The sequence below is a fragment of the Oryzias latipes genome, chromosome 7 (assembly GCF_053564925.1).
Source record: "Oryzias latipes strain Hd-rR chromosome 7, Olatipes_Hd-rR_3.1".
Lineage (NCBI taxonomy): Eukaryota > Metazoa > Chordata > Actinopteri > Beloniformes > Adrianichthyidae > Oryzias > Oryzias latipes.
In genome coordinates, this window is record NC_136243.1 from 17,038,049 (window position 1) to 17,059,187 (window position 21,139).

At 40.3% G+C, this 21,139-nt stretch overlaps 2 protein-coding genes and 2 long non-coding RNA genes across 8 annotated transcripts in view; 2 read left to right on the top strand and 2 right to left on the bottom strand.

Moving 5' to 3' along the window:
• The window catches only part of cacnb3a (calcium channel, voltage-dependent, beta 3a), a 32,209-nt gene extending 19,081 nt beyond the window's left edge, over window positions 1–13,128 (top strand). Inside the window, exons 9-16 of one of the 5 annotated variants that reach the window (XM_078950400.1) lie at window positions 5,578–5,636; window positions 5,724–5,824; window positions 5,918–6,069; window positions 6,136–6,231; window positions 6,707–6,745; window positions 7,237–7,407; window positions 7,597–7,642; window positions 9,499–11,910. In XM_078950400.1, coding sequence (XP_078806526.1) covers window positions 5,578–5,636; window positions 5,724–5,824; window positions 5,918–6,069; window positions 6,136–6,231; window positions 6,707–6,745; window positions 7,237–7,407; window positions 7,597–7,626 — 648 coding nt within the window. In that variant the 3' untranslated portion in view covers window positions 7,627–7,642; window positions 9,499–11,910. Of the gene's footprint in view, window positions 1–5,577; window positions 5,637–5,723; window positions 5,825–5,917; window positions 6,070–6,135; window positions 6,232–6,706; window positions 6,746–7,236; window positions 7,408–7,596; window positions 7,643–9,498; window positions 11,911–13,016 lie in introns of those variants that run through there. The other 4 variants (XM_078950399.1, XM_078950398.1, XM_020704349.3 and 1 more) reach the window with 4 other exon arrangements.
• On the bottom strand, window positions 1,740–3,643 carry LOC144994081 (uncharacterized). Its single transcript, XR_013657470.1, has 3 exons — window positions 3,526–3,643; window positions 3,091–3,151; window positions 1,740–1,935 (listed from the first exon to the last, which is right to left on the bottom strand). It is a non-coding gene; the product is annotated as an uncharacterized LOC144994081 (long non-coding RNA).
• On the top strand, window positions 3,177–4,181 carry LOC144994082 (uncharacterized). The gene is made up of 2 exons (XR_013657471.1): window positions 3,177–3,303; window positions 3,986–4,181. It is a non-coding gene; the product is annotated as an uncharacterized LOC144994082 (long non-coding RNA).
• A 987-nt stretch (window positions 13,129–14,115) lies between the features above and the next one.
• On the bottom strand, window positions 14,116–20,805 carry ddx23 (DEAD (Asp-Glu-Ala-Asp) box polypeptide 23). The gene is made up of 17 exons (XM_004070809.5): window positions 20,667–20,805; window positions 19,834–19,991; window positions 19,636–19,743; window positions 19,376–19,469; window positions 19,042–19,107; window positions 18,824–18,962; window positions 18,602–18,735; window positions 17,110–17,222; window positions 16,877–17,020; window positions 16,550–16,775; window positions 16,311–16,456; window positions 16,013–16,190; window positions 15,676–15,918; window positions 15,447–15,598; window positions 15,258–15,366; window positions 14,690–14,864; window positions 14,116–14,615 (listed from the first exon to the last, which is right to left on the bottom strand). Exons 2-17 carry the CDS (start codon window positions 19,989–19,991, stop codon window positions 14,392–14,394), a joined length of 2,409 nt encoding a protein of 802 aa, XP_004070857.1. The 5' UTR covers window positions 20,667–20,805; the 3' UTR covers window positions 14,116–14,391.
• Between the last annotated feature and the right edge of the window lie 334 nt (window positions 20,806–21,139).

Genomic DNA, 21,139 nt, shown 5'->3' on the forward strand with positions numbered 1-21,139 from the left:
TCGGAAAGTTGTTACTGAACATTGTGAGTATTTGGGATTTTCATAGTGATAAAGAAAATGACTGTCATGAATTTATGTCAACATAAAGTGAAAATGTCTGCAGAGGAATGTCAGAGAGAACAAAGAAAAAGTTCCAAATATAAATAATGTTTCTCTTTAGACAAAGTTACTAAACATCCGTTTGGCCAACAAAGAGCATATAGTTCTGACAAACATGAAGCTAGCTTATTTTGCATAAATGTCCAGTTAGTAGATTGTTCCTAAAATCTACAACCTTAATCTGAATATTTTATCTCCCAGGGTATTTCTCAAATCAAATGAGAGGTCTTTTATAGAGTCAGATCTTTCCTCTTGGTGTGACTGTAGCTTCTTGTTTAGGAGACCAAATTAGAACACAAAGAGGTACTTAATCCACTTTCTTTAGTTTCAGATTACCGCTATTCTGGATTTGCCATTCAGTTACATTCAATAAACACGAACAAGCAAGCTACACATTTAAGCCTCGGACACAAACAATTGAAAACCAGAAAATGTATCCAGACACTTCCTGCCAAAAAAAAAAGGGCTACATTTTTAAGGAAGGAAATCTATATACCAAACACTAAACCCAGACACCAGCAGTGAAGAAGGAAAGAAGGAAAGAGGCTTGTCCTTGTGTTTTTTTAGCATTAACCTGGACAGTAAGTCCACAACTCCAGTAGGGGGCAGCAGCAAACACGGTCTGAACTTCCAGTGTGATTCAGGTCCAGAACTTTGCTCTCAACTGTTTATACTGGGCCTTTCTAGGTTGTATCCCACTCACCCAATGCCCAGTCAAATGTAAAGAAAAAGAAAAAAACTGTTTGGTAACGCTTTCTTTTACAGTACATTACTTACAGTGTACTTAAGTGGTATTTACATGGTACTTATTGTGTAACTACTGGGTACTTTCAGGGTACTTACATGGTACTTTTTATGGAATTTACTGGGTACTTACAGTGTGTTTACATGGTACTTTCTATGGGACTTTACTGGGTACTTACATGGTACTTTTTGTGTCTACTCTGTAGTGCTATTTGGTTCATACCTATGTGGTACATACTGTGTATTTATAATATTCTTACTGGGTATTCACATGTTGGCAAAGGTGTCTTTTATGGTACTTACCACATGTAAGAACAAGGTAAGTACAAATAAAGTACCTTGACCTTTAGGTCTGCACTCGCTGCATGTTTCATGGTATTTACCATGAATTTACCACAGAAACTACCCCTTAAGTACACTAAAACTGTACTGTAAAAGAAAGTCAGCCCTATTTCCACTCAACTACATGGTACTTTCAGTACTAAATACTGGGTATGTTCACTTGAATATTACTTGGTACTTACCCCTTAAGTACAATAAAACTGTACTGTAAAAGAAAGTCAGCCCTATTTCCACTCTATTACTTGGTATTTTCATTACTAAATACTGGGTATGTTCACTTGAATATTACTTGGTACTTACCCCTTAAGTACAATGAAACTGGGCTGTAAAAGAAAGTCAGCCCTATTTCCACTCTATTACATGGTACTTTCAGTAGTAAATGCTGGGTATGTTCACGTATTACCTTCCCGTACAGTGTACATACACACTTGGTCTTCTGACCTTACCAAATGAGACAATGTTAACTTGTTGGTAAAGGTCAAATAACTGCATTGTAAAAACATATTCCTACTTCTTGTAACATGAGGCAAATTTAAAGAGAAACAAGACAGCAGTGAAAACAACAATCTTTAATATGATACACTTCTGCAGCATACAAAGTGTCATCACAATGAAATATGTTTTAAGTACAAAACAGTGCAATGGAGCATTCCAAAAAACACATTATTGGCCTGAGGGTCGTGCTTTTTGTCCGTCAGAATTCTTTCAGCAGAGTTTGGTAACGGTGCAGGACTTCTTCAGGGGTTGTAACTGCAAGAAAAATCAAAATAAAAGCTCAACTGAACCTAAAAAGCATTACGACTTTGATGAAGTACAAAATATATTTACTTATTTAATCATTTCTGTAATGAGTTTGATAAATCTCTGTGCATTTTTTATCGCTTTGACTGCAATGCTTGAAATTAATCTATTATCCTCATTTATGTAAGGGTTAATGGCCGACGAAGTGTGCGGTTACTACTTTTTAACGCACGCCGTGGAAGCCTGAACCGTCCGACGCGAAAGTAGTAACCGCACACTTCGAAGGCCATTAACCCGCTTATACCATGGTCACTTACAAAAGCAATACATATTAACCAGGTTTTAGTCCTTAATTCTTGGTTTTTTTTTTCGATTTGTATCACTTTTCTCATAAATAGCGGACTATATGTTACGTGACATATAGTCCGCGTCGCGCAGCACCACCGCTGCAGTTAAGATTCGGCGATATATATATGCTGATCGTCCCGATGGGTTGAATAAAGCATCAATTCAGAGGGAAAGTTAATCGCTTACCGCTTGTTTTTGCCCCGATGATGAAGCAAAAGGTTGTTTTACAGAAGCCGGCGCAGTGATACAAATCATTTAAGCTAGCCGACCGGAACTTCTTTTTTCACCGTGCGGTTATCAGGTTTTAACGCGTACCCAGCAGCCAATCAGAATCGAGTATTCAACCGGACCATGGTATAAAAACATGATAAATCATTCACAACTTTATATTTTAGTTACATAAACAAAAACAACAAAAAAGAAATCAAAGAAAAAAATCAAAATTGCCATAAAAAATCTAATTTGTTTAGACAAAGAATGTCTTAGTAATGTTTTAATTGGCAATTGCTGTGTGTATTTCTTTTTTATAAATATTATTCGCACCTAATTTGCATTAGCATGAAAAACATGGCAGTGTAAAAGAAAAGGAAAAAAATAAATAAATAGGCAATTTCAAAGTCAACACAGTTACTCAAAAATATGTTTTAAATTTTCAAACAGTTACCTTCACTGTTGGGTGGTATTGTCTCTATCATATTTGAAAATAAATAAATAAATAAAAATAAAATAAAACAAAGAAAGAAAAGAAAATGGGGAAAATGCAGTTAAACTCTTCATTATTGTAAATAATATGTCCACTTGGTGGATTTAACTTACTTTGCTTACTCTCCTGTGGCTTCACGGATTCGTCTGGGATGTCTTCTTCACCATAGCTGATCTGAAGCGGTAAAAAAACGGAAGTACGTCATCATTATTTTAAATAAACGCCTTTCTTTGATTTTCCCAGAAAGACGTGAGCTCAGTCAAACGTGCACAGAACAACAGACTTTATCATTTAGGCGACGTGCTTGTTTAGGTGCCCCTCTCCTGGTAAGTAACAACAATGTTTGTAGATTTTCATTACAAACTTTGAAAATTTATACATGAAATAACTGAATTATTGCAGTAGCAGACATGCTCTTACGTCACGTTTCAAACACAGAGAGAGAGAGCAGCTGAAATCACGAAATTAGCTTCTTTATAAAGTTTGATCAGTTTAAATATTTACATGTAATTTATCCAATATTTACTAAAACAAAAACACTGGCTTACCTGCTAAATGAAGAGAACTTCAAACTTTCACGCGCCTCGAGGCTCTCCGGATTAATGCACGTTTACCATGGTGGTTGTCATGCGGCATTCAAGTGCGCTGGGAATTTGCACCTTTGCTCGCCCCGATCTATTTAACCAAAACACACACTCGGGGGGATTTTAGTATTAAAAGTAAATATTTAGCATTGTTGTTTTACATATTTTCCTGACATTTTATATTAAAACAAGTTCATATTTAGAACAATATTTTAAAAAAGTCAAGTTTTGAATAATTTATTATCATGTTTATAAATGAGGATAATTGATTAATTTCAAGCATTGCAGTCAAAGCAATAAGGAATTCAGGGATTTATCAAACTCAATACAGAAATAATTAAATAAGTAAAATACATTTTGTACTTCATCAAAGTCGTAATGCTTTTTAGGTTCAGTTGAGCTTTTATTTTGATTTTTCTTGCAGTTACAACCCCTGAAGAAGTCCTGCACCGTTACCAAACTCTGCTGAAAGAATTCTGTCGGACAAAAAGCACGACCCTCAGGCCAATAATGTGTTTTTTGGAATGCTCCATTGCACTGTTTTGTACTTAAAACATATTTCATTGTGATGACACTTTGTATGCTGCAGAAGTGTATCATATTAAAGATTGTTGTTTTCACTGCTGTCTTGTTTCTCTTTAAATTTGCCTCATGTTACAAGAAGTAGGAATATGTTTTTACAATGCAGTTATTTGACCTTTACCAACAAGTTAACATTGTCTCATTTGGTAAGGTCAGAAGACCAAGTGTGTATGTACACTGTACGGGAAGGTAATACGTGAACATACCCAGCATTTACTACTGAAATTACCATGTAGTTGAGTGGAAATAGGGCTGACTTTCTTTTACAGCCCAGTTTCATTGTACTCAAGGGGTAAGTACTAAGCAATATTCAAGTGAACATACCCAGTATTTAGTAATGAAAATACCAAGTAATAGAGTGGAAATAGGGCTGACTTTCTTTTACAGTACAGTTTTATTGTACTTAAGGGGTAAGTACTAAGCAATATTCAAGTGAACATACCCAGTATTTAGTACTGAAAGTACCATGTAGTTGAGTGGAAATAGGGCTGACTTTCTTTTACAGCCCAGTTTCATTGTACTTAAGGGGTAAGTACTAAGCAATATTCAAGTGAACATACCCAGTATTTAGTACTGAAAGTACCATGTAGTTGAGTGGAAATAGGGCTGACCTTCTTTTACAGTACAGTTTCATTGTACTTAAGGGGTAAGTACCAAGTAATATTCAAGTGAACATACCCAGTATTTAGTACTGAAAGTACCATGTAGTTGAGTGGAAATAGGGCTGACCTTCTTTTACAGTACAGTTTCATTGTACTTAAGGGGTAAGTACCAAGTAATATTCAAGTGAACATACCCAGTATTTAGTAATGAAAGTACCATGTAGTTGAGTGGAAATAGGGCTGACTTTCTTTTACAGTACAGTTTTAGTGTACTTAAGGGGTAGTTTCTGTGGTAAATTCATGGTAAATATCATTAAACATGCAGCGACTGCAGACCTAAAGGTCAAGGTACTTTATTTGTACTTACCTTGTTCTTACATGTGGTAAGTACCACAAAAGACACCTTTGCCAACATGTGAATACCCAGTAAGAATATTATAAATACACAGTATGTACCACATAGGTATGAACCAAATAGCACTATATAAATACATGGTAAGTACCATGCAAGTACAGAGTAGACACAAAAAGTACCATGTAAGTACCCAGTAAAGTCCCATAGAAAGTATCATGTAAACACACTGTAAGTACCCAGTAAATTCCATAAAAAGTACCATGTAAGTACCCTGAAAGTACCCAGTAGTTACACAATAAGTACCATGTAAATACCACTTAAGTACACTGTAAGTACTGTACTGTAAAAGAAAGCGTTACCAACTGTTTTTAGATCAACTGAAAATGAGAGTGAAGATACAAATGGTCTTCATATGAGCAGTGAAGCACACTAAACTTGGAAAAAAAGGTCATTCTAATGTTTTTTTTTTACATCCAGGTCACCGATATGATGCAGAAAGCTCTTTTTGATTTTCTGAAACACAGATTTGAAGGAAGGTCAGTAGAAAAAATGGAGACAAAAACAACACTGCTAAAAATTGAATTTCTTTTACATTTCTGTGAGATTTTTCTGTTTGTTTACAGAATTTCAATCACCCACGTAACTGCCGACCTCTCCTTAGCAAAGAGGTCTGTCCTCAATAAAAGACCCATAATGGAGCGATCCAACACCCGCTCTAGCCTAGGTAACTGCTTTAATGTGAGCTCCAAACCGGCATAGGTTTGAACGTATCAAAGAAAGACTGCATGCATCAAAGTGTTGTTTTTTTTCTGAGCAGCTGAAGTCCAGAGTGAGATTGAGAGGATATTTGAGCTCGCCAAAACTTTGCAGTTGGTGGTTCTGGATGCCGACACCATCAACCACCCAGCACAGCTCGCCAAAACCTCCCTTGCTCCTATCATTGTTTACGTTAAGGTTTCCTCGCCAAAGGTACGTGGCACTCTCGAGCGCTAGCTTCAGACCGCTCCGTCCTGTCTGATCCTTCTTCTGTCTCAGGTGCTGCAGAGGCTGATCAAGTCCCGGGGCAAGTCTCAGAGCAAACACCTGAATGTGCAGATGATGGCTTCTGACAAACTCACTCAGTGTCCTCCTGTGAGTTAACATGTTCTCCATAGTGCACGGGTTCCTGTTCCGTCTAAGCTTCCATGATAAATATGCTCCAGATGTTCAGGGAGGGGACTGAGACCCTGTTGAGTCTGTCAGCCCCCAGTTCATGGAATGAATGTCTCCATGGAAAGTATGGTGGAGAAAGCCGGGCTTGATGACGGTCTGTACAAAAGCAATGGTTTTTTTTAATGTTCTCCAAAAAGCAGCCGGTGTTATAGTCCCACTCCAACTTCACTTTTTTCTATTCTAAAAGTGTTCCCAGCGATCTTTTCATTTTGATGATGCTGTTTATAGCCAAAATCAAGAAACCTGTGTCGTTTTCTTGAACATAGTTTCTGCTTAGCGAGAGATGTTCATTAGAAATTCCCCTCTGAGTTGCGGGTGTGACAGTTTTCCAGGAGCAGACCTCCCCCCACTTCCCGTCATCCATTTGTTTGCACTCTCTCCCGCTATCTTACAGCCCCTCACACAACCCAACATTACCAGTGCAACAAAAAAGGTGAGCAATATTGTAGCTATCCAGCTGTACAGTGTTGATCCAACTCAGACGAGGAAAACAAAGACGTACATGGATCTATTAGTCTATAAGTGGATGCGTCAGAATGAAGCAGAGCAGATAGCTTGTAGTCTGCCAATTTTAGTTTCTACGTCACAAATACAATGTTTTTTAAACAGGATTTTTTGTCTGCTCCTGAATCACAACGATTGGAATTGCTGGTTTAAGTTTAATTTTCTTTATACATGTCCTCCATTGTGAGAAAAATGCTACAAGAACATGTTAAAAACACCAAAAGCATCCACTGACAAAAATGTGTTTGTGTCAGATCTCTGCTCCTGTTTAATTATTTATGTATTATTTTATTGCTTTTAAATTATTCAAAATAAAACTCACCCAAAATCCACTTCTATCTTAAACTCACTCATATTTGAGAAGGTGTCTGTTTTAAAATAGAATACCAAAATTGGACTTTTACTGATGTTTACCTACAGGACATGTTTGATGTCATTTTGGATGAGAACCAGCTGGAAGATGCCTGTGAGCACTTGGCCGAATACCTGGAAGTCTACTGGCGAGCCACTCACCTCCCTGGCAACACCCCTCTGAACCCTTTACTGGAGCAGAGTCTGATAACCCCGCCCACTGCCATGTCCAGCCTCCAGGTAAGCCCGATCTGCAGGCTCAGACATTTGGCCCGCAGCTTTTGGAAGACTCCTGACTGGGGACTCTGGTTTTGAAGGCGTTTGTTGTCACTGTGTTTACCAGCTTCTCTCATCTCAGACTCACTCCTGCGTCTCGCTTTGCCTGCAGTTGTCTGTCTCCTCACTCATCCGTGCTTAACGTTCTTGCAGTTTTCTGAAACAAAGGAATTAATTGAATGACTGCTTACAAAGAGGGGTGAGTAGTAGGGTTTATAATATGCATTTGCCCCCCACCCACCCACCCTCAAGCCCCCAACACCTGCTGATTTATTTTTTGGGGTTTTGTTCTGCATCTTGGTTTCTTTCTGTGTGTTTTTTGTTTTTGTTTGTTTTTTTCTTGTAAATCACTGTCTCATACACTTTTTATGGGAGGTCTCTCCATAATTCAGAGATCACCTGTGGGATTACACTGTAATCCAATGAAGATTACTATTCTAGTGACTTTTTGCAAGGTACGTTTGTGAATATTCACACTCTCACTGGATGGTGCCCATTTAAATGCAAGTAAACACTACAGTCACATGTATTTGAGTGGTTTAGTCATTCATGATGATTGTTTCTGTAAACGCAGATTACATGTAAAAAGTCAGGATCTCCCATAATGCTTGTTTTAAGCCTTAGTCACATCTGCCCCTTACGGGTGGATACGGGCTGTCTGTTGGTGGTCCGGAGGAATTATAAAGATCCCAGACCACTCGATGAGCCCATAGAATGTTTGTGCATGTTTTTCTACGGGCATGCTGGGTGTAGCAAACACTACAGGGGGACGTAGGTGAGTCGCAGGCATGTTGTACAGATTTTTCTTTTTTTTTTCAACCCCCTCAAATCCTGTGTACTGTGCCACGGGCCCATTAGTTAGCAGAGTCCTGGGAAGATAAAATCTCGATTTTTTTTTTTTTTTCCCCAAAAAAATAAATACAACAAATTCGAATCGATGGATTAAATCGATTAACCGCCCGGTCCTAACGACAAAGTTCCATTTTCATGACATCCCTTAAGGTGGCCCTATGAGCCTCCAGGGCTACAACACACACCTGCACTCCGTTGAAGATGCAGCCACTCTTCTCTATGAGCCTCCACGGACCCGGACAACCCAATTACCCGCAGCACAAGTACGGGTGAATTCCACGTACCCCCAATGTGACTAAGGCTTTAATAGTTTAGCATTTTTTAAGCTTTTAGACCAGAGTTGCCCAAACTTAGTCCTCAGGTTCTCCACCCTACTTGTTTGAAGCTGTCTAAACTGTTCTCGGGTTTGCTGTAGTCCATTAATCAGAACCCGGAAACTCTTCCAAAGAAGATATCTGCAGGTATGACTGGAAAACAAGTTAAGTGGTCAGTCTTACAGGCCTGGGTTTAGGCAGCTCTGTTATGGACCATTTCATTTGTTTGTTAAAACAGAGTTCCACATGAACACCTTCAGACTGTAATTTGATCTGCTTCTTAGACGTTCTTGTTGTCTACAAAACAAAAGCCTTATTTCATAGTCTTGTCAAACATTCATACAACGATTAAATCCCATTGACAGCCTAGAATTATTATTTTTAAATGACATTTTTGTATTTTTTGTTTAGGTGAGTTGAGAATGATCATACTGGTTTCTTTGGATCTGAAATCAGCTTAAAAGAAACTTGCATTTCATGTTTTTTTTAGATTGTGAGGTTATATCATATATTTAAACAAAATCTATGTAGCTGGTCAGTATGTTTTAGAGGGGCAAACATGAACTATTCCGTATGGAGCAGAAAGGATTTTTCCTGAACATATTCAGTGAATTATATATTTATGATTGGGGATTTATTGTTAGAAAAATAAATCCATGTAAGATTTGTTCAGCACAAAACAGTGGCGGTAGGGAGGAGGTTTCTGGAGATGTTACGATTAAGGGGTCATACTAAAGAACATCTCCTCAGTGTCCACCCTTAAAAATGCAGATTGGAACCAGATCACCTTTGGGGATATTAACAGCAGCTGCCTCTGGAGGCTGTAGTTTTTGCTCTAAACCTTCCTTTTTGACCTGTTTTTTTTTCTACAAATTCCTGCCTCCTCAAGAACAAGAACCAGACACCCCCACATGAGACGGAGGGCTTGGAGGCCGACGAGGAGGAGGCAGGCGAAGAGGTCCATTCCCCTTTGGAGCAGGACAGCCTTATGCCATCAGACGAGGCCAGCGACTCTGTGTCCCGCGGCTTCAGGGGGAGCCCCTGTCACAGGGTGGCTGTGGAGGATGAAGAGGAGGAGGAGGAAGAAGACGAGGAAGACGACGAGTACACCTCCCCCCGCCACGTTCGCACATACAGGGACATGTACCCGTCTCAGCGCGGGCACACGGGCGGCCCCCACAACGCCAACGGGCACGAGTCCCAGGACAGGCTGCTGCAGCGCGACGCTCAGCAGGGTCACAACCAGAGGAACAACCGCCAGCGGAGCCGCCCGTGGCCCCGAGACACCTACTGAAGCACGGGCCCCACCAGCCTCCATCAAGGTCCCCCAAGCCCTTCGACTGCCACACATTCCCTAAATAATTATTTAAAGCAAAGTCCTTGTCTAGAAGATCCACAGACAGGTTTATGATCCAACATCTCAGTTAATAACTCTCAAGCTTGTCCTGAGTGGGCTCTAGTCATGTAGAAGCAGGGCCCCTCCCACCTGGAACAGGAAGGTTTCAGGCTGCCAGCTGTACACAAACTCAAACTTTAGCGTCTTTGCTTAAGGTTTGTCAACGGTAGGATGTCTCTTATACTGGCCTTAAAACTTCTATCTTTACTATTGCATGGATAATTATTTGAAGACTTTTTTTGCACATTGCGTCTGAACAGGAAGCGAATGATCTTTATGGACTCAGTAAAGAAAGAATGTCCCGTGTTGACTTCATTTATGGCTACTAAGTAATGATTCCAGTGTAAATACTTAATGGGCACTTTTGTTCAATTGCTTCTTCATTTGTTTGAATCTGTGGATGCTGACTTGTTTGTTGCCCGCCATGTTTTGGCTGAATGATCAAGCACATGCAGCCTCCGTAACAGCCGCCGTGCGAGTCCCTGCCGTGTGGGGGCTGCAGAAGAGCGTCACCCACGGTGCATCACTCGCCTTTGCTGTTGCACAATCAGTCTCTAAAAGCTGGGCGTCCAAAACGTTTGTTTACATCCTGCCATTTCACCCACGTCAAGCACACGCTGCAACGCCGCAGCTCCTCTTGGAATCAAGAATGTAAGCACGCATGCCTTTTGCACCTCCCTCGCCACCTGCGTCTCCCACGCTCACACTCGATCTGATTGTAGCACGTTACTGATTGTAGCATCCACATTCCCCCAAAGCTGGTCACACCCTCTCTGTGTGCGACATCGCATCACACTGGTTTGACAGATGGGTTGTAAAAAAGATGGCCTCTCATGTGTAAGTCAACTCCACGTCAGGCTCCTGAAGGGACTCGTAGCACCTGTGACATGACGTCATTCTGTTCCTGCATTATTTCTAGTCCTTGAACCGATGACGAGTTTGACGTGAGGCTGCAGAGTGGCTGAACCGTCGCCGTCCGTTCACAGGGTCAGTGTTTTACTGGGTTACTGCTTCCATGTCTCACGGGTATTTACCTAGTGTTCTGTATATTTTTAATAGAAAAAAATTAGCATGGTTAAAGAAAAATCTATGCAAGTGTTGCATGAAATTCTTACGTTCGTTCCTTTTTTGGGGGGGTTTCTTTTTTTCCACTGTTAAGTACTTTAATAATGCATTGATCCGACTCTCCTTGTTGTCTTGTAGGGATATTCTTGTCTTTGGAGCTACTCACTCCTCACACCACTTATTACAAAAAAAATAATAACTTTGTTCTCTTTTACCACTTAAGACGACAATATTTCTCACTGAAGCACTTTCATAAGAACTCATAATAACCAGTCCCAAATTAAAAATAAGTTGAACTTTATTCCCTCAAATTAAATAAACCTGAATTAAATGATTTCTGAACATGTCTCAGTTTCCTAGTTAGATATTTTCCTTCTATTTTGGCAAAGAACGTTCTTCTGAACAGACCAATTTTCCAGCTCGTAAGCAGTTGAAGCTTTTTCCAATTTATGAAGCACAATTTTTACAAAGGTTATTGTTTAATCTCCTGTCTCATTCTGTATGCAATATGAAGTCTAACATTGAAAATCTATAATCGCCTTAGACCATCTGGACTTCCTCTTTTGTGTGAGTAGAAAATAAAGTTGCACTACTTAATTTTGGGATGGTTGCATTGTAATGCAATAAGTGCACTAAATATAATCATATATCCACCACACTACTGCAGCGTGCTAGCGTGACCAGACACGCCTCTTCCCTCTATTTATCAAAAGAGACAGAAAATGTGTAAAAACTGAGACATTTCCTGCCTGATGCTGTAAAGAATGCTTTGTATTTGAAAATAGTTTACAATGACAAGTGAATTATGACTTAAACAAAATAAACATGACATTTTATGTACTTTTGTTCTGCGTCTTCTGTCTCTGGAATGCCGACAACTTCTAAAAGGAAATTACAGATCAACTTTGCTCTCAAAATTAATTTGGATTTCAGAATATGAGATATTATCTGTTTGTCCAAATTTAGCAGTTTATAATAAAATAAAATGTTACTTCCCTTAGCAAAAAGTTATGCACTTAAAGTTTATTTATACTTTAATTATAGCAAGTCTACTATAAACCATGAATGTGTAGTGTAAGAAGTATCTTTTCCTTTCAGATTTTCCCTTCAGGAGGTTTCCCAGCGTATCAGCTTCGTCCATCTAACCCTGTCTTCTTCATCGTCTCCTCTAACACCAACTACCTTCATGTCTTTGTTCACTGCATCCATAAACCTCCTCTTTGGTTTTCCGCTAGACCTCTTGCCTAGCAGCTCTCGACTCTGCATCCTTCTACCAATATATTCACAGTCTCTCCTCTGAACATGTCAGAACCTTCTCAGTCTCCAAAACCTCCAACATGAACTGTCCCTCCAATGTCCTCATTCCTGATCCTATCCATCCAGGTCTCTCCCAAAGAGAACCTCAGGATCTTCATCTCTGCTACCTCCAGCTCTGCTTCTTGTCTTTTCCCCACTGTCTCTAGCCCTTGTGTTATCTTAGATGACCCCACCCTTACATTGACATGTTCTCCCTCCCATGACAAAGGTGGATAAAGGTGGAAAGATTTCATGTAATCCATGGACACCAGTGAAGATCACAAATCATTGAAGAAAAAAGGTTCAGCGCACTGTCTAGTGGGTCTAGATGACCCAACTCCCAATGTTAAAGTGCCTAGGATAGCACAAGGGTTACGTCGAACAACACGGCTGGTCTCACCAGTTTTGTACACCTGAAACTCTTTAATCACACGTCACACTGGACATTTTTGTCCAACCATTCCAAGCTGCCTGCATTCGCTTCTTTACTTTTTTTCCACATGCTCCATTACTCTGGACTGTTGACCATAGATACGTAAAATCCTCCACCTTCGTTATCTCCATGAAACCTCACTCTTGCGCTTGGGTCCCTCTCATTCACACACGTACTCCATCTTGCTGTGGCTAACCTTCAGTCATCTCCTTTCCAGGGCAAACCTCCACCTCCTCCACTTGTTCGCTGCTCTCGCTACAAATCACAGTATCGTCTGCAAACATGATAGTCCATGGTGATTCCTGTCTAATCTCTGTTACATAGTAAGTACCAGTATACCAACTGAATCCTTCAGACGAAATTAAAGCATTTTAGCTTTATAATGCATAGATAGAATATAAAAAGTAAATTTCAACTATAATGCCTCACTTTTAGTATAGACTAAGTATAGTTGAAGTAAACTTAAATAGAGTAACTTTTGCTAATGGTTACCAAAGGAAAAAAGTGTAAACCTTCCATTTTGATTGGAAGACATTTCCTTCGACATGTACAACAACCTTAGGATACATTTTTATGTGACACTGTTACTGATTCAAAAAGAAAATGCTGATTTGTTTGATGCCTATAAAAAAAATCACGCTAATATTAGATTAGGATGGTATTTGACTAAAATTAGTTTGTTTTGTTTTACATAGATGAAGCAAACAAAAAGTCGAAAAAACTTCTAAATGTTTGTACTTCCATTGAAGTCTGAAAAAACAAATGTAAGGTTTCCCTTTAAGTGTTAAATTTCCTTTTTTCCCCTTAAATGTAGAACTTTATGTGCACAGCATGTTATGCATGCTAACATTTGTTAACTGTCAAACAAAAATCTTTATAGGATGGTTGAAATTATTCCTTAATTTAATAATAAATATGCAAACAGCTGAAGTCAATGTTCAGTAGATGCTACCATTTAAATTGCATTAGTCATGAATGCTAGTTTTTCATTTGGTGAGAAAAGAAAGTATGGATCAGGTGACTCATTAGCAGTGATTCATTTTAGTTTTAGGTGCTGACATCTTAAAGGCCCTATGAAAGTTTGTTACATTTTTTATTATAACTTTGGTGTTTTTCCACCAACATTTAAACAAGTTTCCATTAGGAAGTAAAAATCCCATTATTTCTGTATCCATATACATCATTGATGTTCTTTTAAGTAGCTGTGGTTTAAAGAAGCAGCCATCACTAATACAAATGTTTTTATATAAATTAGCTCAAGGGTCTTTAGTCCAGGGCTGCTACTCAGGTTTCTTAAACATTCATTCAGACATGTGTCTGGAGAAAGACATTTATTTAAAAAAAAAAAAAAAAATGTCAATTTTCATTTTCATAACATCTAACTGCTATTTTTCACATGTATACAATGTAGATCAGAGTCCTGCTCACTGATGAGACAAAAAATAAGGTGGGGAAAAAAAACTGGTAAATAACTAACCTGATCACAAAATCCTGAATGCAAACCGGGATGACATGACCCAGAGGTCTGAAGTGGGCTTTTTTTTCTCCTTCTTTTATTTTTTATAATAACATTTGACATAAAAAGATAATAATCAAGCAAAGATGGTCTCCTCGCGCCTTTTCTTGGTCAGGATGGTTCCAGGTTTGTGCTGAGCGTCTGGGTGGTTGGCCAGCTCCGGCGGGCAGTTGGAGACGGGACTCTCCAGGATGGCCTGCTTCAAGTCATAGAAGACAGCAGAGTCCTCTTTGGTGAGGAAAGTCATGGCCACGCCGCTCTTACCAGCACGACCGGTACGACCAATACGATGGATGTAATCTATAAAAGGCAGGAGAACGGTGAGTTATTCTTGAAAAAACAATGATAAAACAGCCAAGGGAAAAAACATTTACCTTCAATGTTCTTCGCCATGTCGTAGTTGATGACCATGGACACGTCGTGAATGTCGATACCACGACCAGCAACATCTGTGGCCACCAAGATATCTTTGGCTCCAGCCTTAAGGTTGGAGAGCGCAAACTCTCTCTGCTCCTGACCTTTGCCACCGTGCAGCGTGCAAGCATTGTACTAAAAAGATAAAGATGGTCATCAGCCCAAAAACAATACCAAGAATAACCTAAGTCGAATAACTGAAGATGATAAACACCAAAGTTACAAAAGCACAAGGCTTTAAAACTAGGATTTTTATGAACGATGTCACAGTTTTCCCAAAAAAAATCCTAATAAACAAGATTTTACAAAAACTATTTTCAAATCTGCCTTGTTGCTGATTAAAATTTGGATGGTTTATTAAAAATAAAACACACCCAAAAAAAAAACATTCAAACACAATGCATTGTGGTCAATACTTGCCAGTGACCATTGCTGCACACTGGTTTTATGCAAATTTCTGGGAAAATATATAGGACAAAACCAAGAATCAACCCAGTAACTGATGCTGGTCTGAGTGCGGTAACGTACCCCCATCTTCTCCAGGGACTTGGCCAACACATCGCAACCCTTCTTCTGGTTGACGAAGATGATGATGGGAGGCTCGAAGCCACTGGCCAAAACCTCCAGCATCTTCTTCCTGCACGGACGGGACACAAACACGCTCAGCAACCCCATGAGAAGAGGATGTTCGTTTCTACAGTCGGCGCCAGCTCTCACCTCTTCTCTCCCTCTGACATCAGCATGACCTTCTGCTCCACCCTCTCGTGAGGTTTTCCAGCAGAACCGATGTACACCACAGCAGCCCGCCTCAGGTAGCTCCTGGCCAGCCTCTCCACAGCAGGAGGCATGGTAGCAGTGAACATGACGGTCTGCAGGGATCAACAAAGACAGCTGATTGAGCTGAAGATGCCAGCTGGAGCAGAGCACAGCGGAGACACGGGCATACCTGTCTGTATTTATGCTTCCCAGATTCAAAGTTCATGGTCATTTTCTCAGGGTCTTCTGCTTCGTCAGTGTCTGGTTTCTGATTGGTCACTGGGATGTACTCCAGAATCTTTTGGACATCGGGCTCAAAGCCCATGTCAATCATGCGATCTGCCTCATCCAGAACCACGTAGGTGCAGCGGCCCAGGACCAGGTAGCGGTTCTCCAAAACATCGATCAGACGGCCGGGAGTGGCAATCACAATCTGTTCAGCAAAGACGGACAATTTTCACCACATCGATGCTTCGCTTTTAATTCTAGCTGTCAACGGTTTCTCCAATCAATCCTCTTCCAAATACCTCACAGCCCATCCGGAGTTTGAATCCTTGGTCCTCTCGAGAGATTCCTCCAATCACCGCCACCGTCCGAATACCGAGAGGTTTTCCAAACTTGATGGTCTCCTCTTCAATCTGCTGGGCCAGCTCACGAGTTGGAGCCAAGATCACAGCGTAAGGACCTTGATCGGAGTCTTCGATCCTGCCATGCGGAGAGCAGAGGGGCAGAACAGACAGAGGCAGATGACAAAACCGAAAATCAGGGGCAAAAGAGGGCAAAAATGTTGACATTTACGAGTTCGTTCCACTTCTCAAGGTTTACCTGTCAATTTTGGGCAGAGTGGTGATCCAGACCAGCAGTGGAATGAGGAAGGCAGCCGTTTTACCGCTACCGGTCTCAGCCACACCGATGATGTCACGGTTTTGTAAGCCAATAGGAATGGCCTGCCTCTGAATTGGAGTTGGTTCCTAAAAAATAAAAAAATTGGACACGATTTTAATCAACATTTTCCCCAAAGGCCGTGGTTTCGGGCAGGACAGACGGCGCCCTCATAATCCCACCTTGTAGCCGCATTTGTCGATGACCTCCAGGATGTGTGCGGGCAGCGCATACTCCTTCCAGTTCCTGATGGGGTTGGGGATCTTTCCTCCCTTGGTGGTGATGCTGTAATCCTCTCTGAAGATACGCCAGTCTCTGTCCGTCATCTCGTCCAGCTTCTTCTGAGACCAGTGCCTGTCATCCCAGCGCTGCTTGGCCTCCTTCTTGCGCACCTTCTTCAACCTTGTCCTGAGGGAGAGGAAAATCAAGGATTTTAATTATTCACCAAGTAACTTTCTTTTTCTTCGGGTTAGTTTTTTTAAGTACAGACGGTGTCATGGTTATCTCACTCTTCCTGCTCCTTCTCCTCCAGAGTTCTTCTCTTTTCCATCAGGTCGCCATAGAAACGAGACTGGTCTCGTTTCTGCTGCTTCAAGTCGATGCCGGCTATGAAGCCACGCCCATACAGCTGCACCTGATGCTTCTCTTTATATCTAAAAGGAAAAAAATATATATATTTTTTTTTACAGCCATGGAAATTAAAAACTAAACGAATGAGACAGGAGGGGGTTTGCAGACTCACATGGGATTGTAGTCCACGGATGTGTCTTCTGAAGCGTCCCACTCAAACACAAACTTCCTGTCATTGAGGTGGCGAGTTCTCCGCCGTTTTTTGATGCCGCCCAGGTAACGTTCCTATAGAAGAGTCAATCATTTTAACAGTTCTATAAAAATGTAACGACTGGACAAGAAAGGCTGAATGTACCGTGATTTCCGAACTATAGAGCATACCTGATTATAAGCCGCACACATTACATTTTTAAAGGTTAAACTATTTTGTACATACATAAGCCGCACCTGCATGTGCCCATATTGAAACGTGCTGCAGAATGAGGATGTGTATGTGCTGAAACCACGTGTGTGTGTAAGAAAAAGGGGAGAATTCGTGCAGCGCCAGAGGGAGCGCTCTCTCACTCACTCGTGCTCTGCTCACGCTCCTTCCTCTTACACACGCAACGCGCTGACACACACACATACTCATTCTACAACACCTATATAGTTAGTTCATTAGTTAGTAGTTACTGTTATTTGTTAATAAAGAATCGTGTGATGTAATTATTACATGTACCGGTATTCATTTGCGACACCTGGGGATTTTGTGTGTGTGTGTGTGTGTGTGTGTGTGTGTGTGAGGGGCAAACCGCAACACCTCAATTCCTGCTGCTTCATCACCGCAGTGATGAAAAATCCCACACCGTCACAGCTCTATTCCAAACAGTGCCTGTGACGCGGCAGTAACACGGCAGCAATATGGTAGTAACAGCACTAACAGGGCTGGTAAAAAAAACATACCGGTAAAAATCACAGAGAGAAAAAAAAAAGAGTCACTGAGAGCAGCAGTAACTTGAAGGCGTCCGCTCCGTCAGTGCGGCCACTTGTGCACTGAAACCATGGAAGTCTTCCTCCTCAGTGTTGATTGGAATAGCGTCAGAGATTCTTCGCCACACTCTCTCTCCATCTCTCCTTCGTTGTCACTGTCAGTGTCACTCTCATCCTGAGGCAAATTCTCTCCTGAGCTTGCGCTGTCCTCTCCATCATGCAGCAGACCACCTTTTCCAAACCCGTTGGTGATGGTGGATTTTTTTCACACTGCTTTTAATGATCGCTTTTAACTTGAAAGCTGCATCATATGCATTTCTTCTTGCATTTTCCATGATGAGGGTCTGTTTGTGCTATTCATTCACAAAGCAGGAATTTACATTAAACTTGCGTCTTCCTCGACACATATACCGTATTCCCCCTGCCTCACGCTTTCCCTTTCTGCTCGAAAAATTGCATTTAAAAATGCATAAATTAGCTGCATCATTGAATAAGCCACAGGGTTGAAAGCGTGTGACAAAAATAGCGATTTATAATCCTGAAATTATGGTACATGGAACAATCCAGAGACCAGGAAACTGCTCTTAAAAGTACCCCGAAGCCTCTAGATAAGGTATATTTAAGAGAAACAACCCAAAAGCTGCTTCCTTCCTGTCTTTATCAAAGCATTTGACGCAACTGGGATTGCAACCAACCTTGATGGCATGGAGTTCTTTAGTTTTATCTTTCTCCTCCCGCATCTTTAGGCGCTCATCGTCCTCTTCATTTCCATTATTCTCTCGGTCCATTCGTTCCCTCCTCTCACGTCTCTCCCGCTCCTGTGGGTCCTCTGGGAGAGACAGCCACATCTTTTTTAACACGTCTCTTTAGCAAAGTAAAATGCCGGGTTGTTTTCGAGGAACAAGTTAGAAACTCACCCAACATTTTTCTACCCATATCCTGAAACACCCTCCTCTTCTTCCTCTCGTCTTCCATCAATTTCTTCTTCTCCTCCACCTGCTGCTCCCTGCGCTTTATAGCCTCGGCTTCTCTCTCTGCTCTTGACAGAAACTTGGGCTGAAAAACAAAACAAAAAAATAAAATTTACAATAGAAAAATGAGAAAGAAGAAACACTTCTCTCGGGAATAATCCAACCTTGGATTCTGCTTCTTCTTCTGCCTTCTTCTTGGCCAAAAGCTCCTCCAACGAAAGCGGTTGGACCTGAACCACAACACAATGCAGGTTCAGTGCATCACTTCAAGTATTGTTTCTAAATCAGCACAAAACTTTTGAAACTTAAAAAAACAAGAAGAAATCCCAATCAAAAATTAAACTTTTGGATCTTTCTTTGTTCAAACTCCTAAATCTTGGTTAAAAAATATGTTTAAAAAAATGAAGCTTAAAAAACAACCATGTCTGCCCCTCTTTGCCTTGTTTGTGGAGTAAATGATTATTATTCAAGTTTTTTTTATAGATAGAAAAATCAAACCTTTTCTTTCTTTTTATTTTCCTCTTCTTCCTCCTCTGTTTTGATCTCTTTTTCCTTCTTCATCCTGCCATCCTTTGACTTTGGAGACGGACTTCTATAAAAGATAAAAACATATAAAAAAATAAAATAACCTCAAGCCGTTAGAGCCATTTCCGGGTCATCGTAAGTCTCTACAAACCCAAGAATGCCAAAGGGAGTTCCTTTCCCATTTCCTCTCACAGTATATTAATAATGATGTGTTCTCTGCGAGATATCTAGACCTTTTATTGCGATCCCGGCGATGGCTGTCCCTCTCTCTGTCCTTGCGGCCCCTGTCCCTGTCTTTATCCCTGTCGCGGTCCTTGTCTCTGTCCTTCATGCGTCGGTCTCTGTAAATATAAAACAAATCAGAAAAAAAACATTAGAACGTGAACCCAATTAGCCATGATACACTGACACAGTTCTGCGTGTGTAGCAACCTTTCTGCGGATTTGGAGCGGTTCCGTTCGCGAGAGCGATGACGTTTGCGCAGTGGAGACGCTTTGCGATCTCGGTCCCGGGAGCGGCTGCGTTTCCTCTCCCTGTCCTTGCTCGCTGAGGATTCAGCATCTTTCTTATCTGTGGAGTCAGCTGCCATCTGCAAACACAATAACATGTAAGCAGAACTTTTTTTTAAAACCATCACCTGGGAAATACATCATAAAAGTTAGTTTCTGTATTTTTTTTATTGTTTTTGCAACATATCAAAATAAAGTGCTGTTTTATTATATTCACATATATGGATAGAAGCACTAACTGGAAAACAAGACATAATGCTCATTAATTTTGCATTAAAATTCACATTACCAAAAAAAAATTTTATACATCAGCGTCACAACTTGACATTTCGCTTTTTCACAACAATTTCTTTACGAAGTTCCAGTTAAATGAATTGTTTTTCCCACAAAAAGAACAATTTCTTATGTAAATTGTAAATCATAAAAGAAAAAAAACATGCTTAGAGTTTGAACTTTCGAGTAAAATATATAGATACAAAAGCAAAAGGAACTTTAAAAAATAATGTATATTTTAAAAAAAAAAAGACAAGGAAACGTGATTTACTCAATCTTTGGGAAATGAATGTTGCTGCTATGCATATCCAGCGCGAGTTAGCGCTAGTAACACACTAGCTAGCAAACGACTTAGCTACAAAGGCCGCTTCTTTCTACATTAACTCTCCAATTCTGCACCACCGACATCATATAAAACACATTATGATAACCATAAGTTTAACCCGCTCAGAGGCTTTATATTTAGCAGATTGTTAACTTACCCTTTTCACTTGTCAACAAACGTACTGCGATAGAGAAACGATTCAAGAAGACTCCATAACGCTCGAAATAAGCTTTCCTCGCAAGGGTACGTGGGAGTTGAAGTTTCGTGCTTTGGTGATCCGTGCATGAAAAGCAAATATCAACTACACTACCCAGCAATCTCGTGACCTTTCTGAGGACCCAGATTGTTTAATGTATGTCCACCTAAATGCCTGTATAAAATTCAGTTTATTTTTCATTTTGGGCACAGGGTGGCGATCGCGATGCATTTATCTGAGATAGATAGATAGATAGATAGATAGATAGATAGATAGATAGATAGATAGATAGATAGATAGATAGATAGATAGATAGATAGATAGATAGATAGATAGATAGATAGATAGATAGATAGATAGATAGATAGATAGATAGATAGATAGATAGACCAAAAATATGAACGCAACACTTTTGTTATTGCTCCCATATTTTA